The 27,161-nt window shown below is 53.3% G+C and overlaps 4 protein-coding genes and 1 long non-coding RNA gene across 5 annotated transcripts in view; 1 reads left to right on the top strand and 4 right to left on the bottom strand.

Annotated features, from left to right (window-relative positions):
- LOC135402772 (uncharacterized) overlaps nt 1–27,161 on the top strand; it is a 149,087-nt gene that overhangs the window by 118,688 nt on the left and 3,238 nt on the right. The window lies entirely within an intron of this gene.
- On the bottom strand, nt 1,604–4,802 carry LOC135402768 (keratin, type I cytoskeletal 13-like). Its single transcript, XM_064636228.1, has 7 exons — nt 4,710–4,802; nt 4,380–4,536; nt 4,129–4,290; nt 3,730–3,855; nt 3,411–3,637; nt 2,386–2,499; nt 1,604–1,849 (listed from the first exon to the last, which is right to left on the bottom strand). The coding sequence occupies exons 1-6, from the start codon at nt 4,775–4,777 to the stop codon at nt 2,412–2,414; spliced, it is 828 nt and encodes a 275-aa protein (XP_064492298.1). The 5' UTR covers nt 4,778–4,802; the 3' UTR covers nt 1,604–1,849; nt 2,386–2,411.
- On the bottom strand, nt 5,036–5,722 carry LOC135402779 (keratin, type I cytoskeletal 10-like). Its single transcript, XM_064636240.1, has one exon. The coding sequence runs from the start codon at nt 5,675–5,677 to the stop codon at nt 5,036–5,038; it is 642 nt and encodes a 213-aa protein (XP_064492310.1). The 5' UTR covers nt 5,678–5,722.
- LOC135402757 (keratin, type I cytoskeletal 14) lies at nt 11,184–15,613 on the bottom strand. The gene is made up of 8 exons (XM_064636210.1): nt 15,044–15,613; nt 13,377–13,459; nt 12,931–13,087; nt 12,516–12,677; nt 12,303–12,428; nt 11,978–12,198; nt 11,568–11,617; nt 11,184–11,465 (listed from the first exon to the last, which is right to left on the bottom strand). The coding sequence occupies exons 1-8, from the start codon at nt 15,539–15,541 to the stop codon at nt 11,368–11,370; spliced, it is 1,395 nt and encodes a 464-aa protein (XP_064492280.1). The 5' UTR covers nt 15,542–15,613; the 3' UTR covers nt 11,184–11,367.
- LOC135402759 (keratin, type I cytoskeletal 14-like) lies at nt 19,829–24,664 on the bottom strand. Its single transcript, XM_064636212.1, has 8 exons — nt 24,080–24,664; nt 22,755–22,837; nt 22,188–22,344; nt 21,521–21,682; nt 21,308–21,433; nt 20,983–21,203; nt 20,469–20,500; nt 19,829–20,128 (listed from the first exon to the last, which is right to left on the bottom strand). The coding sequence occupies exons 1-8, from the start codon at nt 24,575–24,577 to the stop codon at nt 20,031–20,033; spliced, it is 1,377 nt and encodes a 458-aa protein (XP_064492282.1). The 5' UTR covers nt 24,578–24,664; the 3' UTR covers nt 19,829–20,030.

The following is a 27,161-nucleotide window of genomic DNA, read 5'->3' as shown; positions in this document are numbered from 1 at the left end:
CTGTCTCTGAGATATCTTTTGGTTCTTGCTTTACAAGATTTACAAGAGACAGATTGAGCTGCCACGAGCTGCACGACCCGAGAGCTGTGTGAGGACACAGCAGATGTTTGCCTGCAGTCCCTGTCCCTGGTCACTCTTGTCCTGTTGTCTCTTGCACTGTGCCCTCTGCATTTCATATATCTTCCCTTCCCTGCCTCCTCCTGGGCAGCCTCCACAGCCTCCATCATTTCCCAGGGCTGCCCAGGCTGTGAGTCCCGGGCAGGGAGGGCAGCGTGTGGTGACCTCAGAGGTGCTGTGTCAGCACCGAGGGGGGTTAGATCGCCCCCAAATGCGCAGTGTAATTAGTGCTGCGGGAGGGGGGATGCAGAACCGAGCAGGGAAAGTAGCACAGAGCTTGGCCAGGAGCTCGTTAGAGCAATTACCCCACAGGGCTAACGAGTGTCCTGGACAGAGCTCAGGGAGAGGCCGTTCCAGAACCGTCTGAGCTGTTTCTCTCTTTAGAAACGGGCACTAATTTGGACTCATTGTGTCCCCCAAAGCCGCCTTGTTAGGATCCTCCATTTCAGGCTTCTGTCTAAGGTTAGTCATCAAACCCCATCCAATATTTCATGAGAGAAAAGGCCTTTCAGAGCCTCATGAGGGGTGAGGGCTGTGACACCACTCCCAGCCCTACTGACCCATCTCTCAGACACTGCCAGTGAGGAGGGACAGGCTGCATCCTGAGCCTTGGCTTGCACACGCAGCAAAATGCAGTCGTGTTCCTGGATGTGTTTGTCATTCCTTTCACTGGGGTAATAAAACACCAGCAGCCTTTTTTTTCCCTGGCTGTTTATTGTGTCTCACTTTTAAAAAAATTCTCTCCCACGTATTAATTTGTCTCACCCTTTTATCTTCCCACATGTTGCCAGCTGGTTCTTCCTGTTTGCCTTTTTTACAAATCCATTTAGAGGTTCTTTGTTTAGTGTTTTCTCTGGGAATTGTTTGCCTCCACCAGAAGGGTGTGGACAGTCCAGCAAAGCCTGGCTTTCAAAATTCCTGCTTTTCAAAATTCCTGCTCCAATTATTTGGGAAAACTTGTTGTTCTTGATTTTATCCTGCTAGTGCACATCCATAATAAGTCATAGGTGTTGTGTGCTACATTATATTATGTGATATTATATTATATTTTATTATATTAGCACACACCTACTTTAATGAGGACTCCTTTTTCTCTCAGAGGTCTCTCAGTAGAAGACAGTCAGACAGCCCAAGAGTCCCTCCCTGCCCTCTGCCCAGCCTCCCTGCATGTTTCTTTCCACATCACCTTCTACCTCATGTCTTAGCAAATGCCTCCTCCTCTGGTAGCAAACATCCCTTTCCACAGCACGGGCTGGTCCCTCTCCTCCACCCTCCATCCCCTCCTCAGCCTCTGAGTTCAGCAGGAGCACTGATGGGGACACAGTTTGTTTTCCTCTTTCCCTGCAGTGACGGGTGTGTGGATGGAGAGTGAGGGTGGATTCCAACCAAAGCTGTGCCTCGAATATCAGTGTCTGCATAAGTATTTTTTTTAAATACTTGTATATTAATTTACTTGTAGAAATTATTTCCCAGGTTTGAGGCTGTGTCAGTAGGAGCAAAGTTTTATTGGAGACAAGCCTTGGTTGCTGTCAGACAACCAGCACAGCCCTGGGGAGCCCGAGTGAGGGGCAGTGCTGGGATCAGAGCAGCTCCTATGGAGTCCCTCTGGCTGCTGCTGGAGCACAACTGAGAACACCCGGGTTATTCTTGCCTTGTTCTTCCAAATGGCTTGTTCTTCACAGCTCCTCGGGGATGTGCAGTGGGGCTGAGGGGCTCTCTGGTCTGCAGTGACCTGAGGGAGAGCAGGAAGCATCACTTTTTCAGGGGGTTCTGAATATGTGCCTTTCTCTTACACACCCTTGCTCTTGTACTGACCTTCCTCTTCCCTCTTCTCCCCAGCTCTGCTTGATTTTATACCTTCTCAAAGAGCTGTGGCTGACTGATTCCCCTTCCAGTTCCTCATTCCCATGTTGTGCTGGAAGTCTTATTTAACCACGCCTTTACTGCTGGGCACTCCCCAGTGTCAAACCTAATTTCTACAGAGGTGTATAAATGTCCCACAGCTGCATCCCTTGCCACTGCTTCCCACCATTCCTTACCACTGCTTCCCACCATAGCCCAGTTAATCCCAGTGCTCCACCACCAACGGCCACAGCTGCCATCCCGCCTGGCAGGTCTGACCCAGCCTCTTTCCAGGGAAAAGACACCACCTCCAACCCCTCTTCACCCAGAAAAGCCTGGAAGCCTCTCATCCTCTTCCTCCCCAGGTTCCCAGCACTGAAAGGACAGCTCATGGTCCCACTCCCTGGCTCCTGGAGGACCCCTCACCTGGCAGACCCTCTCCTGTGCCAGGCTCAGGGCAGGCAGGGCTGGCACAGAGTGGCTTTCAGCCCCCCGCTCCTCCCAGCTGATGTGGCAGCGACTCCTCTTCCTGCTGGCCCTCTGTGGAAAGCAGACAGCTCTGGAGACCCAGGCCCTTGGCATTCCCACCCTGGAGATCTCCCCCTGACCTGTGCACTGGTTGTAGCTCTGTCTCTTCAGTCAGTGCTGCCATTTCCCCTCCGAACCCTGAGGGCCATTGGCCACCTTTCTCCCGCTCCCTCCCGCCTGCCTCTTGGCTGCTGCTGCTTTTCCATCCCAGGATTACCCCAGGCTCCAAGACAAACACTAACAGTGTCCCTTCATCCACTGCAACTGGCATTTTGGAACAAAAACTGATTTGTCATGTAACTAATTTAGGACTGGAGAGTTCTCAGGGCTCCACCATTCCAGTGCCTCCTTTTCCAAACAAATGGAGCAGGTGGGTGCCCAGGCTGGTGTTGTGTGTGTGCAGCCATGTCTGGGATTAACAGCCTGGCTGTTTAAAAACCTCAGTCAATGGGAGGCAGGGCAGAGACAGCTACTTTGCATACAAATTAAATTCCCAAAACTTTAATTAAAATTGTTGTGTGAAGCTGAAAATGTTTAGATAATTTATTGTTTCGGTTAATTTAGCTGCCAGTCCCTAACCCTGCCTCATTCTGGCAAAGCCAATATAACTCAGTTAATGTGACAGTGTTTGTCAGAGACCTTGCCCAGCTGCCAGCAAAGCTGCCCTTAAAGAGCTGCTGCACCATGCCAGGGGCTGGGACAGCTCTGGGGGCTCTCCTGGCCCCCCTCCCTGGCCCCAGAATGGTCTCTGACGTGCACCCTGGACATTTATCAGAGCCAAATCCTCAGGTGCCTCACAGTTTGCTAATAGGCCCTGTCTGGCAACAGGTCAGCACTGGTTCCTCACCACAGTGTTGCTTTTACCACTGGTGTCAGGAAGGCAAAGCACAGGGATTTTGGGGTGCCCGGCTCTGTCTGCGTACATGATGTCGTGCTGGCCGCCCTCCAGCAGGCAGTGGTAGGTCTGGATCTCCTGCTCCAGGCGGCACTTGACGTCCAGGAGGGTCTTGTATTCCTGGTTCTGGCACTCCATTTCCGCTCGGATCTCAGCCAGCCGCTGCTCCACGCAGGAGATCTGGGTCTGCAGCTCAGCCAGGTATTTGTTGTAGCGACACTCGGTCTCCGTCAGAGAGGATTCCAGGTTTTCTTTCTGAGAATGGAACAAGCACACAGGTACCTGGGTTTGCTGCGGGCACAACCCTGTCATGGGAGCTGCAGGTGTGAGTCGTGTGGCATCCCTACCATGGTGAGCTGGGCTTGCACATTGATTTCCAGGGCCTGCAGCTGCCGCCTCAGCTCAGTGACCTGCTTGTTGCTTGACTCGATCTCCTGGCTGCTTGTGACGACCTCCAGATTCACCTCCTCCATCTGCAAGGTCAGGAAAGAGCAGCCCTTTCCTCACATCCCCACATCATCTCACATCCCACAGTGCCCTGAGCGGGCTGACCCCCCCCTATTTACTCTCCTGTGGCCCTGTGACACCATGTGGTGGCCCCTCTGCCACAGACAGAGCACAGAAATCGGGCAGCACAGTTAGATCTGAGCACTCCTGTGACCCAGCTGCTGGTATTAGGACACCTAATCCCTCACTTTTGCTGTCCCAGGGGGCAGTGCCGGGCCCAGCTCTGAGGGGTGTGGTACCTTGCAGGCATACCACTGCTCCGTCTCCTTGCGGTTGCGCTCCATCAGCGTCTCGTACTGGCACCGCAGATCCTCCAGGATCTTCCTCAGGTCTGGGCCAGGGCAGGCATTGACCTCCACGCTCACATCCCCAGTTGCCTGCTTCCTCAGACAGCTCATTTCCTGCAGGGAATACGAGCACCGTATCAGTAATATCAACCCCGGGGGGGGCTTTCCTTCTTCTCTATTCCCTGGGTGAGGGGTGATCCGACCTCCTCGTGGTTGGTCTTGAGGCAGCACATCTCCTCCGTGAGAGCCTCGCACTGCAGCTGCAGGTCGGTCTTGCAGCTGGCCAGCTGGTCCAGGACGGGCCGCAGGTTGCAGATGTCGGCATCCACGTTCTGCCGGAGACCACACTCGGTCTCGTACCTTAAACCACGGGCAGCAAAGGGGGGTCAGCAGGGCAGCAGGGCAAGGCGAGCCTTTCACTTGAGTTTGGGGGAAAAAATCTGCTTTTGACCATGCAGCGTGACAGGCAGAGGGTTGGGATTTCCCTGTCACCACCCCTCACCTGCCCTTCCCCAGCACGGGTCTGTACTCACTTCACTCTGAAGTCATCAGCAGTCATCCTGTTGTTATCGATGTTCAGAAGGATTTTGTTAGTCTCCATGGCTGCACACAGGATCTGGAAAAGCAAATGTAGGAAAGGGATTAGGGCTTGCAGCTTCCTCTGGCTCCAGAAGACCCTGGAGGAAACACCTACCTGGGGTATTTTATAATGATTCCATGTACTGGGATTATTGATCAGTTAGGTGGGATCACAGCAGGGAAACCCTCGTGCCAGTTGGGTGGAGCTGGCTGTGCTGAAGTGTCAGTTCTCAGTAAATGCAGAATCCCCCTCCCTTGGACCATCATTCCATATAAACCATCACTGCACCTGCCCCTCCAGAGCCATTGCCTCTGCCCTCTGACAGGGCTCTGCACTTGGGAAAGCAAAGCCCAAGGAAATATTAAACTTTCTTGACGAACAAGGATTTACCTGGTTCTGAAGGTCTTCAATTTCCTTGTGGTAGCAGCTGTAGTCCCGTGGCTCGCAGCTGGGCCCCACCTTGGCGTACCACTCCCTGATCTTGCACTCCAGGTCAGCGTTGTCCCCCTCCAGGAGCCGCACCTTGTCCAGGTACGAGGCCAGGCGGTCGTTGAGGTTCTGCATCGTGGCCTTCTCGTTGTTGGCGAACAGGATCCCATCCCCACAGCCAGCGCCGGCCCTGGGGAAGCCCCCACCCCCTCGAGTGCAGATGCCTCCACCGCTGAAGCCCAGGGCAGAACAAGCCCTCTGGGTGGCTCCGAAGCTCCCGCCGGCCGCGCTGCCGGTGCTCAGCTGCTTCCCGAGAAATCCCTCGCTCAAACTGCTGCCGGAAAAACTGCCCCCCACAGCACCCAGGTCGTAGGCAGCGTGTCTCCCCGAGGAGGCGGAGGAGACCCTCCTCCCCGTGCCAGCTGCATTGCTGCCCGTGCTGCCCCTGCCCTGGGCACAGGTGGTGACGACCTGCCTGACAGCACAGCTCATGGTGCAGCCGACGGAGCCCGGGGCAAGTGCTCAGCTCGCTGCAGGATCCAACTGTGATCCCTCTGTCCCCTGGTCCTCTATTTATACCAGTCCCCGTGGATCGTGCCACTGGAGAAGGGCTGTTTATTCTTCCTCCTTGTGACCTGGCTGGGAGGTGTTTTTTTTCAGCCGGAAATAATTCCCCAAAGGCGTTTGTCTCCAGAAATCCCACAACAGAAAGATGCTTTGGTTAACAGAAGCGTGTTTCAAAACTACATCAAAAATGTTACTTCCTGAATCATCAGGTCTGACTTGTGATGACAGCTCAACAACAGTGACACAAAAACCCGACGATACCCGAGAGTGCCCGGGGAGTGAAACACCACAGCAATTATCCACCCCCGGCGTGGGCGAGTCCACCCGGAAAGTGAAAGCTGTGGGAAAGGCATCCTATCTGACCGAGCCTGCTCGACCCCTTTGTCACCAGGAGCGAGAGGGTCCCCTCACTCAGCTGCCCTCAGTCCCTGGGACCAGGGCCAGGAGACCACCCTGGACTGTGCAGTGAGGGTCTGTCCCATCCCATGCGGCCCTGGGTTGAGTGAGCCCCTTGAAATGCTCTTGGAGAACACAGAGGAATATTGCACTGGAATGCACCAGGGATGATTTGTCCCTTCTCTTTCTCCTACCTCCATCAAAACATCCCCTTGCAGAGGGAGATCTGTTTGTTTTGCTGCTTTATAGGGTAGACAAAATAGTCAAATATTTATCCAAAATATAAGAGAAGAGGATGTTTCCTGAACACCAAACATTGCAGTTCACTGTGAATATTTACCACCACACAGGATAAGATTTCTGAAACAGTAACATGCAGAATTTCAGCAGATGCCTGACTCTGTAGAGGTCTGACCCAGTTCTAATCAGCCCTGTGGAAACACTCCAAATACAATCTAGGTGTTACATTTAGAAAAGACAAAAACAACTTTAAAAAAATATATATTAAACCTATTTTTCGGTCCTGGAATGATGAATTGAGGAAGAAGGGAAATAATTAAAATGTTTTGTCATCTGAATCTTTAATTTTATTAATAACATTAATAAAGCCATGCTAATATTGGCTGGCTCTCACCCACGTGTGGTTCAGCTGTGGGTTTGGCATCCAGGTCACCTGGACACGTGGCATAAAGGATGTGTTAGCTGCAGCCTGGCTCACAAATATTGCTTCTGCCATTTGGGTGAGTTCATTAGGCTCGATTTTATCTTGCCACTGCAAACCCAGCGCTCCTGCACCACTGGGGTGGTTCTGTGGGTGCCCGTCCTTCGTTAACGCCGTCATTAGGAAGCAAAGCTGGTGCCAGGGTGCCCTGACACACACAGGGGTGGCCAGGCCCTGCCTGGAGCTGGGGTCGGGATCAGCTGCAGCCTGGCCACAATCGGTCTGTTTTCCATCCAAGAATTATAAAACTAGAGCTGAGTGAACATTTAATTTCATTTAATCCATAATTATATGGTCCTTCATTTTTCAAGGCCAGGTTGGACAGGGCTTGTAGCAGCCTGGTCTAGTGGAAGGTGTCCCTGCCCGTGGCAGGGTGTCGAATGAGATGAGCTTTAAGGTCTCTCCCCACTCAAACCATCCTGTGATTACATGATTTTATGATTTTTTTAAATGAGGAGAAAAAACCACATCATGAGTGGAGAGTTTTGGGGTTTTTTCAATTACTGGAAACTAAGCAGAGATGTCCACGTTTCTCCCTTACTTTTGGAACTTCAGACCTTACCAAAGGTGATTAGAATTTCTACAGCTTTTGTAAAGGAGAACAGTAACTTCGCTCTTGATTTTTCCGGATTTGTGTGTCCTTCACAGCAGCTTTTTTTCCTTTCCAAAATGTGAAATTTTTATTAAAACCAGCTCTTGGGTTTACACCAGAGCACACCTCAGGCCCTGCCAGCAGTCACAGCCCTCATATCATTAAAGAGATTTTCACTTTGTGACAAGGAGACCTGCTAATGACGGCATCTCCCTGCCTAATGGAAGGCTCCTTCCAGAATTAACTTTTATTGACTTCCCGACTGGAGTCTGCAGATGGAAATTTGCTGCCCACAGCCTCGGAGCCAGCCCGGGGCGCTGCTCTGATGCACCGTCCTCGTCCTCGGCTGACTCGGGAGCCCCTCGCAGGCACCGCTGTGCCCCAGGGGAGGCAGAGGAAGGAGCCAGGCACGAGGAGCTGCCACAGGCACTTCAGGAGCAGCAGCACCGGCCTGACCAGGAAAAATGACTGCTTCAAGTAACAAATGAGCAGAAGAGCCTCCCCCAGGCGAAGGCGCTGCTCCCACGTAATGAGCTTTGTGAAAAATAGAGAGAAAAGGGATTATAGTTCAGCTCTCCGTCGGCGTCCTGGGCTGTGTGAGGGGGGCAGGGGATGGGCACGCTGGCGTTATTCCCAAGGGTGCTCCACGGCACAGAATTACCAGATTCAACAGGACAATGGAAATGAGAAAGATTAGATTTCCCTGGAGGGAAATCCTTTGGATATTTTAAGGTTTCAGACTATTTCTTAAGCTAATGCAGATGAAGTATAATGTGCCCCCAAGAAGGAGATCCAGCATTTCACGTTATTACAAACAATCCCTGAGTCACCAGCTGTTTTCATGTCCAAGAGAGCTTCCCTGGGGACTCATTGACTCAGACACAGCACCAAACCCCGAGTCCCTGCTGGTGCACAGACACAGGGAATGCCAGGAGCAGAGCTGGAGCCAGGAACTGCCCAGCCCAGCCCCCGCCAGCTGGGGCGTCTCTCACGGCTCCAGCCCGGGCAGGGAGAGCTCTCTGCCCACTGTCAGCTGAATTTCCGTGTGTCACTATGGAAAATCCATACAAAGTATTTACGAAGTATTTGCTTATCTGGCTGGTGATGTCCCTGTCACACCACTTTCTGCCAGCTGCCATTGGCTGTATCTCCACCCCTCTGAGGACACCGGGTGCTCCAGGGTCTGATCCTGGCTTTGCAAGTCACTCCAGGGAATTCACTCAGCTCCTCCCAGTCTCAATTTCATACTTTGTAGAATGGAAACCATAATAACAGGCATCCCCCTCCTCGAGGGCAGTGTAAAAATAACTCTCTAAGAAGCACAAGGGGCTTCAAAAATTGGAAAGACAATTCTTGTGTAAGTATTAAATATTGTCAGTGTTCTTGCTGTTTTATATTAAGTTTGACACAGGCACATCTCATAGATTTCTCTCTGTGTCTCAGTCATGAAATACCTTTCAAGGACATTCTTGATTTTCCCTTTTTTCATTTTGTTGTCCATTAAAGTTTCACCATCATTTGCTGAGGACTTGCTTCTGTAACTCCTGGCTGAATCCTAATGAGGCTTTTCTTCTTGTGCTTGGAGCTTCCAGAAAATCTGAGCAACGCTCTCCAAAACCAGTATTTGTCCTTCTCTTGGAGTCACAATTTGTCCATGTTTCACAGACACAAACTGTGTGTATCAAAGAGTAGTAACAGGCAATAAATTGCCCAATAGTCCTGTGGTATTTTCCTTCTTCGGAGCACTACAGGGATCACTTGTACTGAGCTTGGACTTCGCCCTCACCTGTGATAACAGTGTTACCCTGAGCTGTATGCAGAATTAAGGCCTTTTTCATTGATGCAAATATATGTTGATGAATAAGGAAAACCCCAGGAGAACTGAATCCACTGATTACAAATCTGGGCTCTCCATCAGCTCTCCCAGCTGTTCCCCCAGCTCTCCTCAGGATTTCACCTCAGGCAGTTCCTGCTGATAGATGTAAATATCTCAGCACAGGGTGACAATCAGAGATAACCAAATGTGCTGTTGGATCAATCTCTCCCTTGTGTCCTCTTGGCTGCAGAAGGAGCCATCCCTCCCTGTGCTGCCCGTGGAGGCAGGTACTCCTGGACTGACATCTTCTTTTAGCCTCCTGCTTGTATTTCATCAGTTAGATTTGTGGTTTGCAGAAAGCCTTTCTGTATTCATACACTTGGGGCAGTCTGCAGGTGGCTCAAGAGTTAAAAAGCTGCCATTTAAAACTGAAATAACTCTGTTCTGATGGAAAATAAGCACAGCACATTAGCAGTGTTCTCAGGATTTCTGCCTGCAGCCTTGCCCACTGCCACAGACCCCGAGACAGCTGGAGGCTCAGGTACATTTTGCTTGATCTGGTTTTAATTTTTGACATAGCTCTGGCTCAGTCAGCCTGGGAGACTTCCTATTTCTCCAAGGAAGGTCTGTTATTCCAGAGAGGGAGAAGCATGACACAGTCCATGAACTCTGCACTCCGCTCGTTTCCTGCCCTCTCTGTAATTGCTGAACGATGATACAGAACGATAACATCTCACACTCCCTTTTTCTGGAAAGACCTGGCAGGCTCCCCACTTCTTCGATCTCCTCTGCCTGTCCTGTCATGCCCAGTGTGACATCACCAGCTCTTTCCCAACCTGCTGGGGCCGGGGAGTGCGTGGTGAGTGCTCAGTGGGACCTCAGTGCTGCGGGGAGGCTGAGGGACAACGAATCACCGCTCATCACCCAAGGGATGAGTGAGCTGAGCCTCAGCCACAGGAGCCTCTTGTGCGTTGTGGAAGCTGATTTACTGCAGACTGGTCCCTTTCCCTTTGGTCTGAGCCCCAGATCTGTATCCTTGAGGTGGGGGATTAACACGAGCCCATGGTCCGAGACTGGACAGGGCTCCCAAGTTCCACTGGCTAGAGTGAAGCTGGATCTGAGTGATTCCATCACGCTTTTGGCTCTCCAGGAAGCAAGTGGGCACAGGCACACCTGGTACCTGCTGCCCAACTGTGTCACTAATCCTGAGTGGCAGCTTGGCCCCAGGCGCTGTTTCTGCCTCCTGTGTTTCAGGAAGGATTTTAGCAGTGATCTACTAGACATGATAGTGATAAAAATTATTGCTACTCATCCCCGTGCGGATTAAGCAATGGTTACTTTAGATCCTGTTAAGTGCAGCCCTGGGGCAGCATAGAAAGCTCTGTATAAGGTTTCCCTGCCCAATAGTGTGATTTAAAGACAGTCAAAAGAGGCAGCAGGCAAGTGGGGATGAGGTTTGCCAACCAGCCTGACACTGGGCTCGTGTCTCAGATGGAACATCTGACAGCAGCAGTCTTGCCAAAGTCATTCAAGTTCAGCTTACAGGAGAAAGTGATTTTTTATGATCCCAAGAGAATTGAGCTTTATTTTGTTGGTTTTAATTATCAGTCGCGTGGCACATTGACCTCAGACCTCATCTGTCCATAACTGCCTTCAATTTCTGTCACTAATCTAGTTTATGTCTCAGCCAGTCCCGTGTATTTACAAGCAATGAGTTCATTAGAAAAAGCTGTCTCCAATTACCTTTGCCCCAGGTGGAACCCATGTCCCTCCAGGTGAAACCCATCTCCTGCCATTCCCCTCCTCTCACTGGCTGCTTCTTGTGGTTTCTTAGGACTTTCCCTGGCATGAACACACAACCCTGAGGCTTTGAGGGATCTTGTGTCAGTGACAGACAAGTCTGCAGTTGCACTAGCGAGGAGAAAAAGCTTTATTAAGCGTGTCCAGAAGCACCTGCATGGAATGAGGGTAATACAGGCAGGAGGAGGAGGTGGAGGAAGCTTTCTGGGACACAACCCAGGGCCTCAGGCAGTGCTTGGCTCAGCTCCCTGCTCTCCTGAGCCTGGGGTTGAGGGGTCCTCCTGGCCCTCCTAGCGAGTGGTGAGTGCGACCTGCTCCCGGGAGGAGACCACCTTCCCATCCTGAACCTCCTCGACGATTGTGCGGACCTGGCGGGACGATGTCACCACTGCAGGGGGAAAGGGGGGACAGTTATTCATGGCAGGAGGGAGAGAATTTCTTAACACTTTATCAAATATTGCACATTCTTCAGGAGATGGCAGGTTCTTACCATCTCTGCCAGAGTGTGGGGATATGGCGGAGGAGTACTGGGAGGAGATGCTGCAGGAGAAGCACAAAACCAAAGAGAAGTTAGGGACAAACATCTGTTGCTGCTGTTACACAGGCTCTGTGTTCAGGCAGGAGGAAAACAGAGAAGGCTCATGGAGGTTGCTAAAAGTGCTGCTATACTTGGCCTCTGCTGGGGAGCAGAGGGACCACAGCCCCCTCCAGCAGGGAAGGGGGCCTGGTGCAGCATCCCAGTCCAGGCAGAAACTGGGGCAGAGCCACTGGGCATCCACGGCTGGTGTGAATATGGAGCCCAGCCCTGAAAGCTGTGGCTGGACCAAGTCCCCAGGCAGCACATGTGGTGTCTGTGCCCCGTGTCCTCCCGCCGCCCTCCCCACGCAGCCCCTCACGCACTGGGCGTCCTCGCCCTCCAGGAGCCGGCGGTACGTGGCGATCTCCTGCTCCAGGCGGCACTTGACGTCCAGCAGGACCCTGTACTCGTGGTTCTGGCGCTCCATGTCGCAGCGCAGCTCGGCCAGCTGCTCCTCCACGCTGGTGATCAGCGCCTGCAGCTGGGCCAGCTGGGTGCCGTAGCGCGCTTCCGTGTCGGCCAGGGTGCCCTCCAGGGCTGCTTTCTGTGGGACGGGCACGGGGCCGGCTCAGGGGCGCGGGGGCGGCCGGGGGGGCACAGCCCTGCGGCCCCGGGCCCGTGTCCCCGGGTGCCCCCCGCCCCCCGTACCGTGCTGAGCTGGGACTGCAGGTCGATCTCCAGGCTCTGGATCGTGCGCCGCAGCTCCGTGATCTCCGTCTTGCCGCTCTGCAGCTGCTCCGTGTTGATGGCCACCTCCCGGTTCAGCTCTTCCGTCTGCAGTGAGGCCGAGCCGTGCCCTCAGAGCCCCAGTGGTGGGCACAGCCCCGACCCCGCGCTCGCTGCTCCCCCCCAGCCCCTCACCTTGGTGAAGAACCACTGCTCGGCGTCCCTGCGGTTCTTCTCCGCCAGGCTCTCGTACTGCTCCCGCATCTCCGCCAGGATCTTGGTCAGGTCGATTCCGGGGGCAGCGTCCATCTCCACGCTGATCTCCCCACCCACCTGCCCACGCAGGGCACTCATTTCCTGACACAGAAGAGACACATTATACACGTCACAGTGACAAGGTATGTTTCCATCCTGAAAAACTTCTTATTTGCACCCAGCATATGCGCCCCACAGACCTCCTGGAGGTCCTGTCTGAAAGGATTATTTCCCTCTCCCTTTCCCCTCAGATGTCTCCTGACATTCCTAATTGCAGAGACTCCTGCGTGTTTGACCTGACCTGGTGCACAAGAAATATTCGTAGGTCCCAGTTTGAGCCTGGCTCTGTGCTCACCTCCTCGTGGTTCTTCTTCAGATAAGCCAGTTCCTCCTTCAGGTTCTCGATCTGCATCTCCAGGTCGGCTCTGGACAGGGTCAGCTCGTCCAGGACGCGGCGCAGGCCGTTGATATCGGCCTCCACGCTCAGGCGCAGGGCCTGCTCTGACTCAAACCTGGGGGCACACACACAGCTGCAAACACCCACCTCATACAGGATTATTCTTGTCTTTTCCTTCCCCAACTTGGCATTTTCTGCCAAGAATCTGTAATTCAATGTGTGTGCACAGATCTCACAGTGCAGGAATGTCAGTGCTGTGCCCAGGGAGAGATGCACAATTCCCAAATGTCCCACTCCTAGTGAGCAGTGACCTGGTGGAGCAACCCCAGGTGCAGGAAGAACAGCCTTGAACAGCCAGGCCTTTCCCCCCTTGTCCCAAGAGCTCTCGGAGGCGTTGGACTCACTTGGTTCGGAAGTCGTCCGCTGCCAGCCTGGCGTTGTCGATCTGCAGGACGATGTTGGCATTTTCAACAGTCGCAGAAAGAATCTGGTGGGGGATAAAAGAAAGAAAAAGAGTTAAAAAGTCATTTTAAACCGCTGGCAGCAATCCCATCCAGGAAGGACTGGGACTGGAGCAGCACTGGGCCTCCTGGTGTGGGGCTGGACTTCCAGGTGGGCTCTGCAAAGAGGGAGACGGGGGTGCTCAGCTCCATCTCCCACCAGCACAGATTCAGTCCCGTGAGGACACTGCCATGGGCACACGGCCCTGCCCAGGTGGCATCTCCAGGTGTTCACACCATGCTGAGCCCTGGCAGCACTCCAGGCTTTGGGAATGGGAAGAGCCTGGCTGAGAAGAAGAAAAGGGTTGAGGAAGGAAGGAAGGAAGGAGTGCCTTGTGCCTGCGTAGTTTGGCTTTCATAATTACACCCGAGGTGCAAATATTTGCTCTGGGATTATGAAAATGATTGGCCGTTTAGTGAGCAGGAATTTCTGTAGCCACAAGCTAATGAAAAGCTCTCACTGAGTTCTGCTGCTTCAGGGGATATCCAGGGAATAATCCAGGAATATTGATGTGGTCATTTCTCAGCTGTTCTGCGGGATGGGAGGAAAGTGTCTGCCTCCCCCTGGATCGGGAGCAGAGGGTTTCTGTGAGACCCAGCAGTTCTTTGCTCAAATCCAGAGACAGCTCCTGTGTTCCTGTGCTCCATCAGAGCACACCAGACAAGCTGGAATCTGAAGAGGAGCTTCAGGCAAAGGCCCTTCCCCCCAGGGTAAAGCCCAAGAGAACAGTTAAAGAACAGAAAAATTCTAGGAATGTGACTTCCCCCAGGGGCTGACCCTGCCCCATTTCCCTGGAATTTAATCACAGACCAGGTATGTCATTGCCCAACCCCACACCTCATCCCTTCCATGGAACCTGAGCTCACTGGGGATGAGTGATGAGGGCAGAAAGGGGGCAGGGCAGGGAGGGATGGCACATTCTGGTGCTTTGGATCAGGGACTTTTACCTAAAATCATCCAAGGAGCTGCTAAGGATAAAGACACAAGCTTGGCCCTGATTTCATCTGCTGCATTTTAGAGCAGGGCACACATCTTATTTCAGCACCTACCACAGGGTGATCCAACCCTTGGATTTCACTCATGTCTGTGTCTGCAACTCCCAAAGAACAACCATTCCATAGGACAGTTCCTTTCTACTTTAACCTCCACCTTGAGCCTCCTCACATTCTAGAAAAGATTGGGTTTGTATTGTGAGAATGACTTATCATCTCCATTTGCATATCAGTCAACAGTGAAGGGGCCAAGAGATAACGTGTCCCTGCTTGCTGAGCTCCAGCAGGAGCCTGACAGGGAGCACATATCTACAGGGGCACGTACATCAGGTAACATGAATCAGTGTCTGACTCCTGCTTTCCTCCCCCACCATTCTCCCTGCACTGGAACAGTCAATGGAAACCCCATCCTGGTGCCTCATGATCTGCTGTTCATAAATTGCAATTGTTATTCCAAAGCTCCTTCTGTTTTCCAATCTCAGGCCATTTGTTAATCCTCTTCCCTCCAGCTCTTAGGAACAAGGTCATCTTTCTACAAGTGACTCTGATGAAGATGTTACGTCAATCCCCAGTCCTACCTTGTTCCTGAGCTCCTCGATGGTCCTGTAGTAGGGGCTGTAGTCCCGGTCAGGACCAGGGCCCTGCTTCTTGTACCACTCCCTGATCTTGACCTCCAGGTCGGTGTTGGCCTCCTCCAGGGCTCGCACCTTGTCCAGGTAGGCGGCCAGGCGGTCGTTGAGGTTCTGCATCGTCTCCTTCTCCCCCGCCGGCAGGATGCCATCGCCGCCTCCAAAGCCCCCTCCAAAGCCGGCCCCAAAGCCGGCCCCAAAGCTGCCCCCAAAGCCCCCGCCGAGGGCCCCTCCGACGCTGCTGCAGTAGCTGCCCCCAAAGCCACTTCCGAGCCCCGAGACGACGCGGGAAGAGACGGAGTAGCTGCCAGAGCCCCCGTGCACGCTGGGGGCCCTGTAGCCTCCCCCCCCAACACGCACGGAGGAAAGCCTGCTGGAGCCTCCCCCCAGGCTCCCAAATCCCTTGAGGGAGGTGGAGGAGGAGTATTGCCTGACAGTGGTGCTCATGGTGGAGGCTGGAGGTGGAGAGAGAGGCAGTTCTGCAGCTCAGCAGTGAGTGCTCCTTCCCCGGCCTCGGGGCCCTTTATAGCCCGGCCAGGAGGCGTTGCCACATGGGTTTTTTTTTTTTTGTTGCATTCCCGACGATTTTCATCACTCCTAAAACCTGAGCCAACTTCCAGAATCGTCATTTTTGCCTTTGTTCTGTTGATGCTTTTTGTCATACTCCACTAGAAGGTTTTTCTCTCACAAAGGGCGTCTTTATGCTTCTTCCGTTTCCAAGTAAATCATCAGGTGTGATTCAAAGGAGGAGGCTCCTTGCTCAGGGCTACGATTTAATTCCTTCTGCACTGTTAGCTCTGGAACAGGCAGTGTTTGAGGGAGTAACTCAGCATCTCTTTTACTGTGGCTTTTCATCCCAGTTAGTTTCCTGTCCCTGCTTAGGCTGCACACACACCTGCAGGGACAGCAGCCGTGTCGTGACACCTCCACAGCCCCGTGAGTACAATGGTGCCAGAAGGAACTTGGCTCCTGATCCTGGAAATACAAGTGTGCTCTTTTATCCACAGGGAGAGGGATGATCAGTAGTGAAAAAGCAATGAAAAGGGAATTCGTGCTCCAGGCCTCGCTTGAGTCTTTACTTCAGAGACCACCCATGAGTGGGGGAATGTGAAAAGGCACTAGCAGGGGATGGTTTGTGTTCTTTGTGGATGAGCACTAGCAAACTATCCTGAAAGGGCAGGGTATGGCTGCTAGCTAGACATTATGAGATGTTCCAGGAAAAATGCAGAATAGCATAAAGTAGATGAAGGATGTAAGGAACAAACTCCTGGTGTCCAAACCCTGTGAACAGGAGCACAAAGCTGACAGCAGCACAGCTGGGCAGCCAGTGCTGGTGATGTCTTCTGAGAGGGACAACATCAGTTGTGACCAGGCAGGACAAGTGCAGTGAGAGTTTGGAGCTGACAGCTCCTGTGTTAACAGAGCTTCAGGAGAGACTGTGGTCGTGTCTGACAAGCAAAAGGACTCAAAACTTGAGTGCAGTGCCGTGGTCTGCTGTCGGCACTCTGTGCTGACCCACAGCACGGGCAGAGCCCACCAATCCCAGTGTCCCTGGCTCGTCACACAGGGTGTGGAGGAGGAGGGAATGCTCATGTGTGCACACGGTGGATTGTTGGGCTGTCTCCACAGACAGGCCCCAACAGCCCCTTCCCAACAGCCAAGTTCTTCCTTAGATCATTTGCCAAAGGAGGGGGGAAAGGGAATGGAAAGAAGAACAAAGGTACATTACTGAGCAGCTCAAAGGGCACGACTCCCTCCCCTCCCTCTGCAGAAAGCTGGAGATGGTGCAGGAGTGGGATGTGTCCTTGGAATATCGGGAGTTGGCTGCTGTGGAGAAGTGGTTGCCCATCTTCCGTAGGACTTGGAGCTCTGCAGGAGCCTCGGCCGTGTTGGCTCTGGCTGTTCCATCCCTGTTGGCTCTGGCTGTTCCATCCCTGTTGGCTCTGGCTGTTCCATCCCTGGTGCGAGCGCGGGCGCGGGGCCAGCGCCACCCACTCCCCCCGTCCTGCCCAGGTGTGCACGGGGAAGGTGCAGCAGCGCGGGGGCGGTCGGGACGTGTCACTCCGAGGAATGTGCTTCCTCCTCATCTTTATTTCCTCATCTTCGCCCGGGCAATGCTGTGGTTTGTCCTCCCCGATTGCAGTGGTGACAAGGGGGAAGGGGAATGTCAGAGACAAAACCAGTGCAGAGCCCCCTGTGAGTCCAAACCCTCAGCCTGGCCCTGAGCCAAGCCCCACAGGGCAGCGGGGGTGTCACAAGGTCACTGTCACACCGTCACACTGTCACTGTGTGTGTCACACGTGTGACACGTGCCTCTGTCTGTGCGTGAAATTGCCTTTTCTGTCATCTTTTGTTTGCCATTGAACTGCTGTGTCATAAAAATACACATTGCCCAAAATATCTGTGATACTTTGATAATGCCACGGGGCAGCAATTAAAATCATGAAGTGTTAATTAAGGTGGAAAACAACATTAACCACTCGAGGACATTATTTCCATGACCTCCCATTGAACACAACCACGAGGACTGCATGTTGTTTGTATCACACTCTTTGAAGTAAAAGGCTGGGCATTAAACCAGATCCTGCCTCTGTTGAGCAGCACGTGCATGCTGTGAGCCCACCTTTAATACATTTCAAAATCAGAATTCCAGTTCTATGGCATAACAGCTTTGTGGTTGCACATTGATGTTTAAACACACAATTCTGTAGGAGGAAAATGGAGGTGAAGTTCTGGCTCCAAACTCATATATCAGCAGACCCAGATACTACCTGGATAAAACCACTTCTCTCTTTAAATGTGTTTATAAAGTTTCTCCTGTCCTTAAAATGAGCTGAAAACCCACATATCAATGTCTCTTTCTAAAGTGGTCTTTTTTGTCAGAGTAACTCTGTGTAGCCTGAGAAGTCGAACTGTCTTTGTGGACTAAATTCCCAGTTTTTGAAACATGCCTTAAACTGCCGCTGCCTGTCAGCCTGAGCCTGCAGATCCCTCCTGGACGGGTTTCCTGAGGTCAGGGCTAATTAATAGTGCTCAAGGCAGGAGAGAATCGACTTCTGTTTTTCACACCTCCCTCACACTGTGCAGTAGGAATAATTAAACCAGGGGATTTCGTTAGAAAAGTGTTATTTGTTGTTTCTATAGGAACAGGGGTGTGCCCAGACTTTTACAGGAGAAAAATATGAAGCAAGGGTGAATTCCAGCGAGGCACCTCAGCAGCCCCTCGCTCTGTGTCGCAAGGGTGGCAGCTGGAGGGTTGACTGCAGGCTGTCTGTCCTGACACTTCTCAGGCAGCTGAGCTTGGATGGCTCAGCCTTGCCTTTATCCAGCCCAGGGCATGGATCCCCCCAGGGAGAGGCTCCAGACTATGGATCTCCCCAGGGAGAGAGCCGAGGCTGCCCAGAGCTGCTCCTTCAAGGCTGTGGGAGCAGAGGGAGTGCAGTCTGCAGGACTGTGGAGGTGCTGGGGCTGGAAGTGCCTCCAGCTGGGAACTGTGCTGCTGTTGATGCGTGGATCATCCACGATGCACCACAAGGATGTTCTCCTGACCCCAGCACTGCCTCACTGGGTTGTTTCCATGTCCTTGGGTGGAATCTGAGTGGAAATGAGCTCACTGACTGATAGAATTCAGCTTTAAACCAAATCGTGTCTCCACTGCTTGGTGGATGCTGGGGGTGCTCAGGACAGCTGATGACCCACAGGGTTCACAGGGGTCTGCTCCAAGGGGACAGGGGGGACACAGCCCTTGGTGCTGGGCAGAGCTGCAGGGCAGGACTGTGGGGGTCCCTGCCAACCCAGCTGATGCACTGCAGGCATCATTCCAATGTCTGGGGGGAAAAAAAAGAATTTTGTCTTATCTCCCCCTGAATTCCAGGCAGATTTTCTGGAGAGGGGTCATAAAGCTGTGTGGCCAGCTCTGCTCTCACTCACAATCAGTAGCATTGCTCTGATTCATCTCATTGATTTAGAAGTTGGATTTATGAAGTAATAAATGTGACAGAATCCAGCCAAGAATGTGTCTGAACTGGCTTTCCAGGAACGCTGGGCCAGCTGACAGCAGCAGGAACTGCTGTGTCAGGAGCAGCCACCAGCACCCCGGGGAGTGCCAGAAGAACTCCCAGAAGAATTTTAATCTTTTTGCTTGCACAGACCATACCCCACTGCTTCCCATCACTGTTTTCCTCACCCTTCAGCAGCACCTTTGGAAGCAGGAATCAAACTGAGCTGAGTTTGCCTGTCCGGAGGGGCAGCAGCCAGCAGATCCCTGCCCCACCTGCAGCTTCCCAAAGCTCAGGATCCGGACTGGGGGGCAGCTGCTGGGGCAGAGCTGGGGGGTGTTTGCAGGGTCCTGGCTGCATCACCTGGGCTTTATTCATGTTCTTGCTTGGCCTCTCTGAGTTAAAGCTTTGGCTCTGCTCTCCCTGGGTGTCGCAGTGGGGGAGCAGCGCTTTGCCCGACCTGAACCTCTCAGTGCCCAGCCCGAGGTGAAACGCAGACACACTGACAGGTTTCACCTCCCACCACCTGTGGGATCAGTTCCTGTCTAGATCTCCTCCACACCAGCATCCCTCCCCTCTTCCCTGGAGCCGCCAGGTCTCAGGTGTTCAGAGGTGTGAGTGTGCTGGGCCCGCCGTCGGGGTACCAAGGGTGCGGAATGTTGGTCCTTCCAGGGAGGAGCTCTGTCCCATGGCTGCAGGAGCAGGACAGCCCGAGAGCAACGGGACCAGAGCCTGGTTTGCAGGAGTGTGAGGAGAAGCTTTATTTGATTTCTGTGTGTGGCACAGTGCTAAGAGAAGGGTGAGGGAGGGGAAGGAGGGGGGTGAGAGAGGGAGAAGGTGCTTTTCATGGCACACAGGGCCAGAGCATGTCAGCAGGGATCTGCCTTGCTGTGCCAGGCGAGGTTTGCAGCAAACCAGGCTCAGTGGGCTCTGAGGGCTCAGTGGGCAGCCTGGGTGATCTGCTCCCGGGAGGAGATCACCTTCCCATCCTGCACCTCCTCGAAGATCGTGCGGATCTGGCGGGTGGTTACAGGCCCTGCAGTGGGGACGGAAGGAACCATTATTTCCAGGGCAGCAAGGAGAAAGTGTCGTAAAGAGCTTCATCCTAAAGATTTGTTATTAGAACCACCGCCTCAGAAACCCAACGTAACACCCCATTCCCACCCCTAAAAGCTTCACTGTACAGTTTCAGTCTGCTCAGATAATTTCTCAAAGAGGTTTTGGTATATCATGAGTGGTTTGTGTGAATTCACATTTTGGAAATATAATGAAATAGTAACTTTAGTAGATTAGTAGAAGAATTCTGTGCTAAGAAGGTGGATAAGGATGTGATAGAGCTGTATGTGATCAGAGCTTCAGCCAAGACCTGTTCTTACCTTCCTTTGGTGCGATGTAGTGGGAGGACATGCTACAGGAGGAGAACAGGGAAAGGGTGGTCAGAAACAGGAAAAAAGCAGGTGATCACTAAGACAAAATCATTATTTAAACCCTGCCTTTATTTCTTGTGATAATCACCAGTAAGTGATTAAAATTCCAGTGCTTCTGGAAACTGCCCGGTGTCACACTTAAGGGAAGAAACTGCTAAGGATGCATCTGTGCCATGGGGATTTGGATACCAAGGCAGCACCTATCCCAGCTGCAAGGAGCAGCAGCAGCACCTGCTCCCTCCCCAGGGTCACATGGACACAGGAGGGCTGGGAGGTGGATCCCAGGGATGCTGCAGCACCGTTATAACCACGGGGCTGTTCTGGACTTGGAGACACTGTTGCATGCGGTGGGTCAGGGAAGGGGCTGACAGGACCCTGCAGGGAATGCAGGTGGTTCCTTTTCTGTTTCCTTTGCTATCCCCCGTGTCCTCCCGCCACCCTCCCCACGCAGCCCCTCACGCACTGGGCGTCCTCGCCCTCCAGGAGCCGGCGGTACGTGGCGATCTCCTGCTCCAGGCGGCACTTGACGTCCAGCAGGACCCTGTACTCGTGGTTCTGGCGCTCCATGTCGCAGCGCAGCTCGGCCAGCTGCTCCTCCACGCTGGTGATCAGCGCCTGCAGCTGGGCCAGCTGGGTGCCGTAGCGCGCTTCCGTGTCGGCCAGGGTGCCCTCCAGGGCTGCTTTCTGTGGGACGGGCACGGGGCCGGCTCAGGGGCGCGGGGGCGGCCGGGGGGGCACAGCCCTGCGGCCCCGGGCCCGTGTCCCCGGGTGCCCCCCGCCCCCCGTACCGTGCTGAGCTGGGACTGCAGGTCGATCTCCAGGCTCTGGATCGTGCGCCGCAGCTCCGTGATCTCCGTCTTGCCGCTCTGCAGCTGCTCCGTGTTGATGGCCACCTCCCGGTTCAGCTCTTCCGTCTGCAGTGAGGCCGAGCCGTGCCCTCAGAGCCCCAGTGGTGGGCACAGCCCCGGCCCCGCGCCCGCTGCTCCCCCCCAGCCCCTCACCTTGGTGAAGAACCACTGCTCGGCGTCCCTGCGGTTCTTCTCCGCCAGGCTCTCGTACTGCTCCCGCATCTCCGCCAGGATCTTGGTCAGGTCGATTCCGGGGGCAGCGTCCATCTCCACGCTGATCTCCCCACCCACCTGCCCGCGCAGGGCAGTCATTTCCTGACACAGAAAGAGAAAAACATCTTCATGCAATCCAAGAACCAGCATATGAAATGTTTTTTCTTGAGACAGAGTTCTTTAGGAAAGGGAGCATTTGGAGGCAGATCAACAGGGAGCAAATTGGGGTCTTTGCCCCATGACCACAAAGAAAATAGTTCAAATTCTTAAGAAATCCCTATGGGAGTTATTTCGTCAGAAAATAAAACAGAGCCTGTAGCTGGTTCATTTCTCAAGGAACAGACCTTCCCTGCCCGAAGCTGTGAGGGATGTTAATAAAGTTCTAACAGCTACAGTGGTTATTACTGACATGCCAAGTGGTGAGTGGGTGTTACCCAGTCTCCAGGGAGGATGGGGAGGATGTGCTGCTGTCCAAGGTGCAGACCCTCTGCTGCCTCACCAGCACTTCTCACCTCCCACCCAGCACTTAGTGTAGCCTTAAAGGCTGGACCAGGGATCAAATTTTTGGGCCCAGGGTGGCTTTTTTTGAGCCTGGCTCTGTGCTCACCTCCTCATGGTTCTTCTTCAGATAAGCGAGTTCCTCCTTCAGGCTCTCGATCTGCATCTCCAGGTCGGCTCTGGACAGGGTCAGCTCGTCCAGGACGCGGCGCAGGCCGTTGATATCGGCCTCCACGCTCAGGCGCAGGGCCTGCTCCGACTCAAACCTGAGGGCACAGCAACAGTCAGCAAAGCTGCACAAATGTGGGGAAAACCAGCAAAACAGTGTCCACCTGAGTCCATCACCCTGCTCCTGATCCCACCAGGCCTTGGTGCTGGCTCTGTGCTCTGTGCAGCTGCACACACGCATTAATTGCACAACGAGGCACAGGGCAAGGCCTCTGCACAGGAGAGCCTGTGCCAAGGGTGAATAAGGAATGGGAATAATGCAGTGGTCGTGGATGGAAGCAACGCAATCCCTGAGTGCCTGTAAGACTGAGATAACCATCTGCTTTGGAAATTACACCCTCATTTTGAAGGCTTTGTTTTCCCGCTGCCTTTTTGGGGGTTGGGTGGGATTTTCTCGTCATTGCATCAAACTTCCCTTTGCTCCGTTTTTCCAGGAAATGTGGCTTACTTGGTCCTGAAGTCATCAGCTGTCAGCCTGGCATTGTCAATCTGCAGCAGGAGGTTGGCATTGTCAACTGTGGCCGCCAGCACCTGGTGGGTGGAGGATAAAAAAAGGAGCATCAGGAACTCCTCCTGACAGATCAAGGGAAGCAGCACAGTGGGAGTGCTGGGACAGGAGCAGTTTTGGGAAGTTTGGGATTTCTTTAGCAGAAGTGTGCATGGAATCAGGACAAGGGAGATGCAGCTGCGACTGTGGGAAGGGGCTGGTCAGTCTGTGACTTCCCTTTCCAAAAATCCATCAGTAAGTGTTCCAAAAGGCAAAGTGGGGCCATGAAAGATGTGTGAAATCTGATGGTGGCTTTTGTTCCCGTCCTTCAGGGCAGGTGCTGATTATAGAAAGGTCAAGGAGGAATCATGTGCTCCCCACCTGCAGCACCGTGGCAGGACAGAGGGACCAGCAGGGTGTCTGCACTTGGCACACCTTGTTCTGGGGTGGATTTAATTTCTTGGCAACAGAAATGGAGCAAAAGGCAGTGAGCAGGTGCCTACAGCTTCTGATTTTCATATTACCAAAGCAAATAACCCCTCCTGGGAGGAGATTCAAGTCAGAGTTTGGGAGAATTGTGTTAAGGAGATGGGAGGAAAATGGATTCTCTGCATCCTTTGCCAGCACTCCCACAGCTCTAGCTGCACAAGGCTTCCTGCGTGTTTGCTGGGGGCAATTCATGCATGGGAAGTAACAGAGGACAAAAGAAATTGGAGCATTTCCTCCAAAATGGGGTGCTGGGACTCAAATCAGATGGAAAGGAATCCCCCAAGATGCCTGGGCTGGGGGCTTTGCACCAAGCCCAGCCCAGGGGCAGTGACTGCCAAAAGGAGGTGAAGAACTCATTACTGGTCAGATCCATCTTTTTATCATCTAAATCTTCTTAATAGGAGGAGCTGAAACAAGTTTGCAAATTCTTTGCCTGAATGTTTCCAAACATGACATCAGCGTCTCACAGTTTGCCCACAGTTACAACTTTCCCTGCACATTCCTTTAAAACTCCCAAGAACACACATGATCAGTGCAGACTTGTCTGTATTCTTCATTTTTGTGTTACGTCTTGTTACATCCGTTTCTGCCAGTGAAAGCTGCCACTTGTCCCACCCAGGAGGATGCAACCAAAAGATGACGTTGAAACACCCCCAATTTCCAACTTGGCGCTCCCCATGTGCCACCGGGACACTTTTTACAACATAACTAGTGCTGACTAATTACAGAAGTAACAGTCAGTGTTTCTGCTTCCTCTCTGACACACGATGTCCCAGTGCATTAATCCCCAGTCCTACCTTGTTCCTGAGCTCCTCGATGGTCCTGTAGTAGGGGCTGTAGTCCCGGTCAGGACCAGGGCCCTGCTTCTTGTACCACTCCCTGATCTTGACCTCCAGGTCGGTGTTGGCCTCCTCCAGGGCTCGCACCTTGTCCAGGTAGGCGGCCAGGCGGTCGTTGAGGTTCTGCATCGTCTCCTTCTCCCCCGCCGGCAGGATGCCATCGCCGCCTCCAAAGCCCCCTCCAAAGCCGGCCCCAAAGCCGGCCCCAAAGCTGCCCCCAAAGCCCCCGCCGAGGGCCCCTCCGACGCTGCTGCAGTAGCTGCCCCCAAAGCCACTTCCGAGCCCCGAGACAACGCGGGAAGAGACGGAGTAGCTGCCGGAGCCCCCGTGCACGCTGGGGGCCCTGTAGCCTCCCCCCCCAACACGCACGGAGGAAAGCCTGCTGGAGCCTCCCCCCAGGCTCCCGAATCCCTTGAGGGAGGTGGAGGAGGAGTATTGCCTGACAGTGGTGCTCATGGTGGAGGCTGGAGGTGGAGAGAGAGGCAGTTCTGCAGCTCAGCAGTGAGTGCTCCTTCCCCTGCCTCGGGGCCCTTTATAGCCCGGCCAGGAGGCGTTCCCGGTGCTTTTCGTCACCCCCAACAGCCTGAGCCAAATTCCAGAATCATCATTTTCCTCTCCCTGATTTCACATCTTTTGTCACATCCCACCAGCAGCACCACGGCACACACGGGATCTTCTCCTTCCGCTTCCATTCCCAGCACCTGGCGTGGTCCAGGCTCCTGCTCGTGGCTACGTTTTAGCGTTCCCAGCCCAGCTCCACCCGCTGCTCCCTCGTGAAGTAACACAAGTGAATCCTCTGTGATCCGCCAGGTCGCCCGCAAGTGGCTGATATCATTGCAAAAATCTACAAATCTGTTTGTTTGCTTTTTTATAAAGAGTCCAAAGCCAAGGAAAGCTGCTGACTTAAGAGCTCTGCACATCCATAATCTTTATATGGGCCAACCCAGAGCCAGATGGAAACTTTCCTGTCAGGACCTCTAACCCAGGACAAGCACAGACCTGGCGGGATTTGTGTACTGATACGGGATTTGGCAGAAATCTTGTAGCTTAAAAGAGAAGGAACTCCAGTAATTTCTGCTTTTGTACCAGTCTGGGCTGAATCTCCTGACAGAGACTGGAAAGTCCCTACAGCAATGGGTACCTGCTTTGCTCCATCACCTGTCCCAAATTCCACAGAAGCAGCCTGTGGCTTCTAAAAAATGTGTAGAAGCTAAAAAATCCTGTGCCACAATTTCCTCTCTCTCCTGGCTGAGGCAGGTTTTAATGCCTAAATATTCTGAATCAGAGGAGTGGGACTGCAACTGCATCAGACACCCACGGCCAGGGCACGCTACCTGCAATTTCTGATGGGAAGAGTAGGATCAGTCCTTATCAATGGGAAGAGCATGATCAATCCTTATCAGTGGGAAGAGAACGATCAGTCCTTATCAGTGCTTGTGCCATAGGTTTTTTCCTATGGATTTGCAGCTGAGGTCAGTAACAGCCAACAGTAACTCAGCAGGACCAGCATAACCTGTGCCAAAAGTGCTGAGGGGCAAAGGCCCCACACCCAGCACTGGGGTGAGGACCCTGCAAACCCCAAGGGCTCGCCCAGGGCAGCGCGGAGGGAGGGACAGTGGTGAGGCCCCACTGGCCACCCCTGCCCGGGGCTACTGAGGGACTGGGCAGAGCCATTACAGTCATGCAGCTGGACAGGTATTGACCTGAAAAAAGCAGCAAAGAAGCAGGAAATTAGACCCTGCACTGTTTTATTCTTTGTTGGGAATAAAACCCTTTGCTGGTGTGACGCCAGCTCTTGCCGCATGCAGTGGAAAATCGCACACCCAGCCCGGCCCGCCTGGCTCCACCGTGGCATTCTCAATAAGAGAAGTTATTTTTGCTTTTAGCAGAGGTGCCTGTGAGGTACTGAGGGAGTTATAGGGATTAGGAACCCTTTTGTGTTTTCCCTCCTGTTGTGATCTCCTTCCTTCCCGGCCCCCTCCGGCTGTTTTCACATTAATGCACTTAACTGATTTTGGAGGTGCTCAGATGTTCCCAGAGCCTCACCCTCGGTAATTCATGGTGCCTCCTTTCTTTCATCTGTTCCCTGAAGGACACAATAACAACAAGGCTTTATCTGCCTTCTGTTAGATCCCAGGACTTCACAGCAGTCACGCTGCCTTCAGCAGCTCCAGGAGCGTGGGGTGATTTTCTGGGCGGCCACCGAGGAAGCAACTTAACCAGAGAGAAAATTCTGGATCCTCTCAGTTGAGGGCTCTGCTCTTTGGGCAGCACTGCCTCACACCTATGGGCTTCAGATTTGGATTTCTGACTCCCCAGGCTGCCAAATCAGGGGATTTGGGGTGCACACATGCCCTGTCCGTCAGGGAGCTGGGGAAGGAGAGGACCTGGGCCCAACCACCACTGGCAAAGGCAGAGCAAGCAGAGGACAGTGCTCAGCTTCCAGCACCATCCTGGGGCAACCTGGCAGGGCAAAGATCAGGTGTTCCTGGCCAGCTTCCCTCCACAGTGGGGGGTACAGGATTGCCCAACAGCCGTCGTGTGGGAGCTGTGCTCCAGAGCCACCCCAGCCACCCCTGCTCGGAGCAGCTGTGCTCGCTTTGCTCATGTTCACTCCAGCAAACACCCTCCTGCTCCAGGCAATTCCCATGTTGGCCCTGAGCCTCCCATGTGGGCCAAAAGCTGTGCTGTGAGGTCTGAACCCCCTCAGGTCACCCTCACATTTTAGGCCAAGTCACGAGTCAGCCTGAAGGTGACAACTGCCCTAACATGAGGCAAAGCCCTGCCACAGCCCCACAGGTAGGGAACACCTGGATTTAAGGCTTTTCCTTCTGTGTTATCACAACCTCAACCCATGTTTCAGCTCTTTTACCACATGTGGCAGAGGAGTCAAAGAGGAAATGTGGAGCTTGTCCTGCAATGTCAGCTTTTTCTGGACTTTTCTGGTCAAAGTTGTTGCTGGTCAGCTGCTGCCAAGGCCCCTGACTGAGCTTGTGAACAACAATCCCAAACCAGCCCCACTCTGACATCAGGAACCCTC

This window comes from Pseudopipra pipra, chromosome 26 (assembly GCF_036250125.1).
Source record: "Pseudopipra pipra isolate bDixPip1 chromosome 26, bDixPip1.hap1, whole genome shotgun sequence".
Lineage (NCBI taxonomy): Eukaryota > Metazoa > Chordata > Aves > Passeriformes > Pipridae > Pseudopipra > Pseudopipra pipra.
This window is presented reverse-complemented; position numbering and strand designations above follow the sequence as displayed.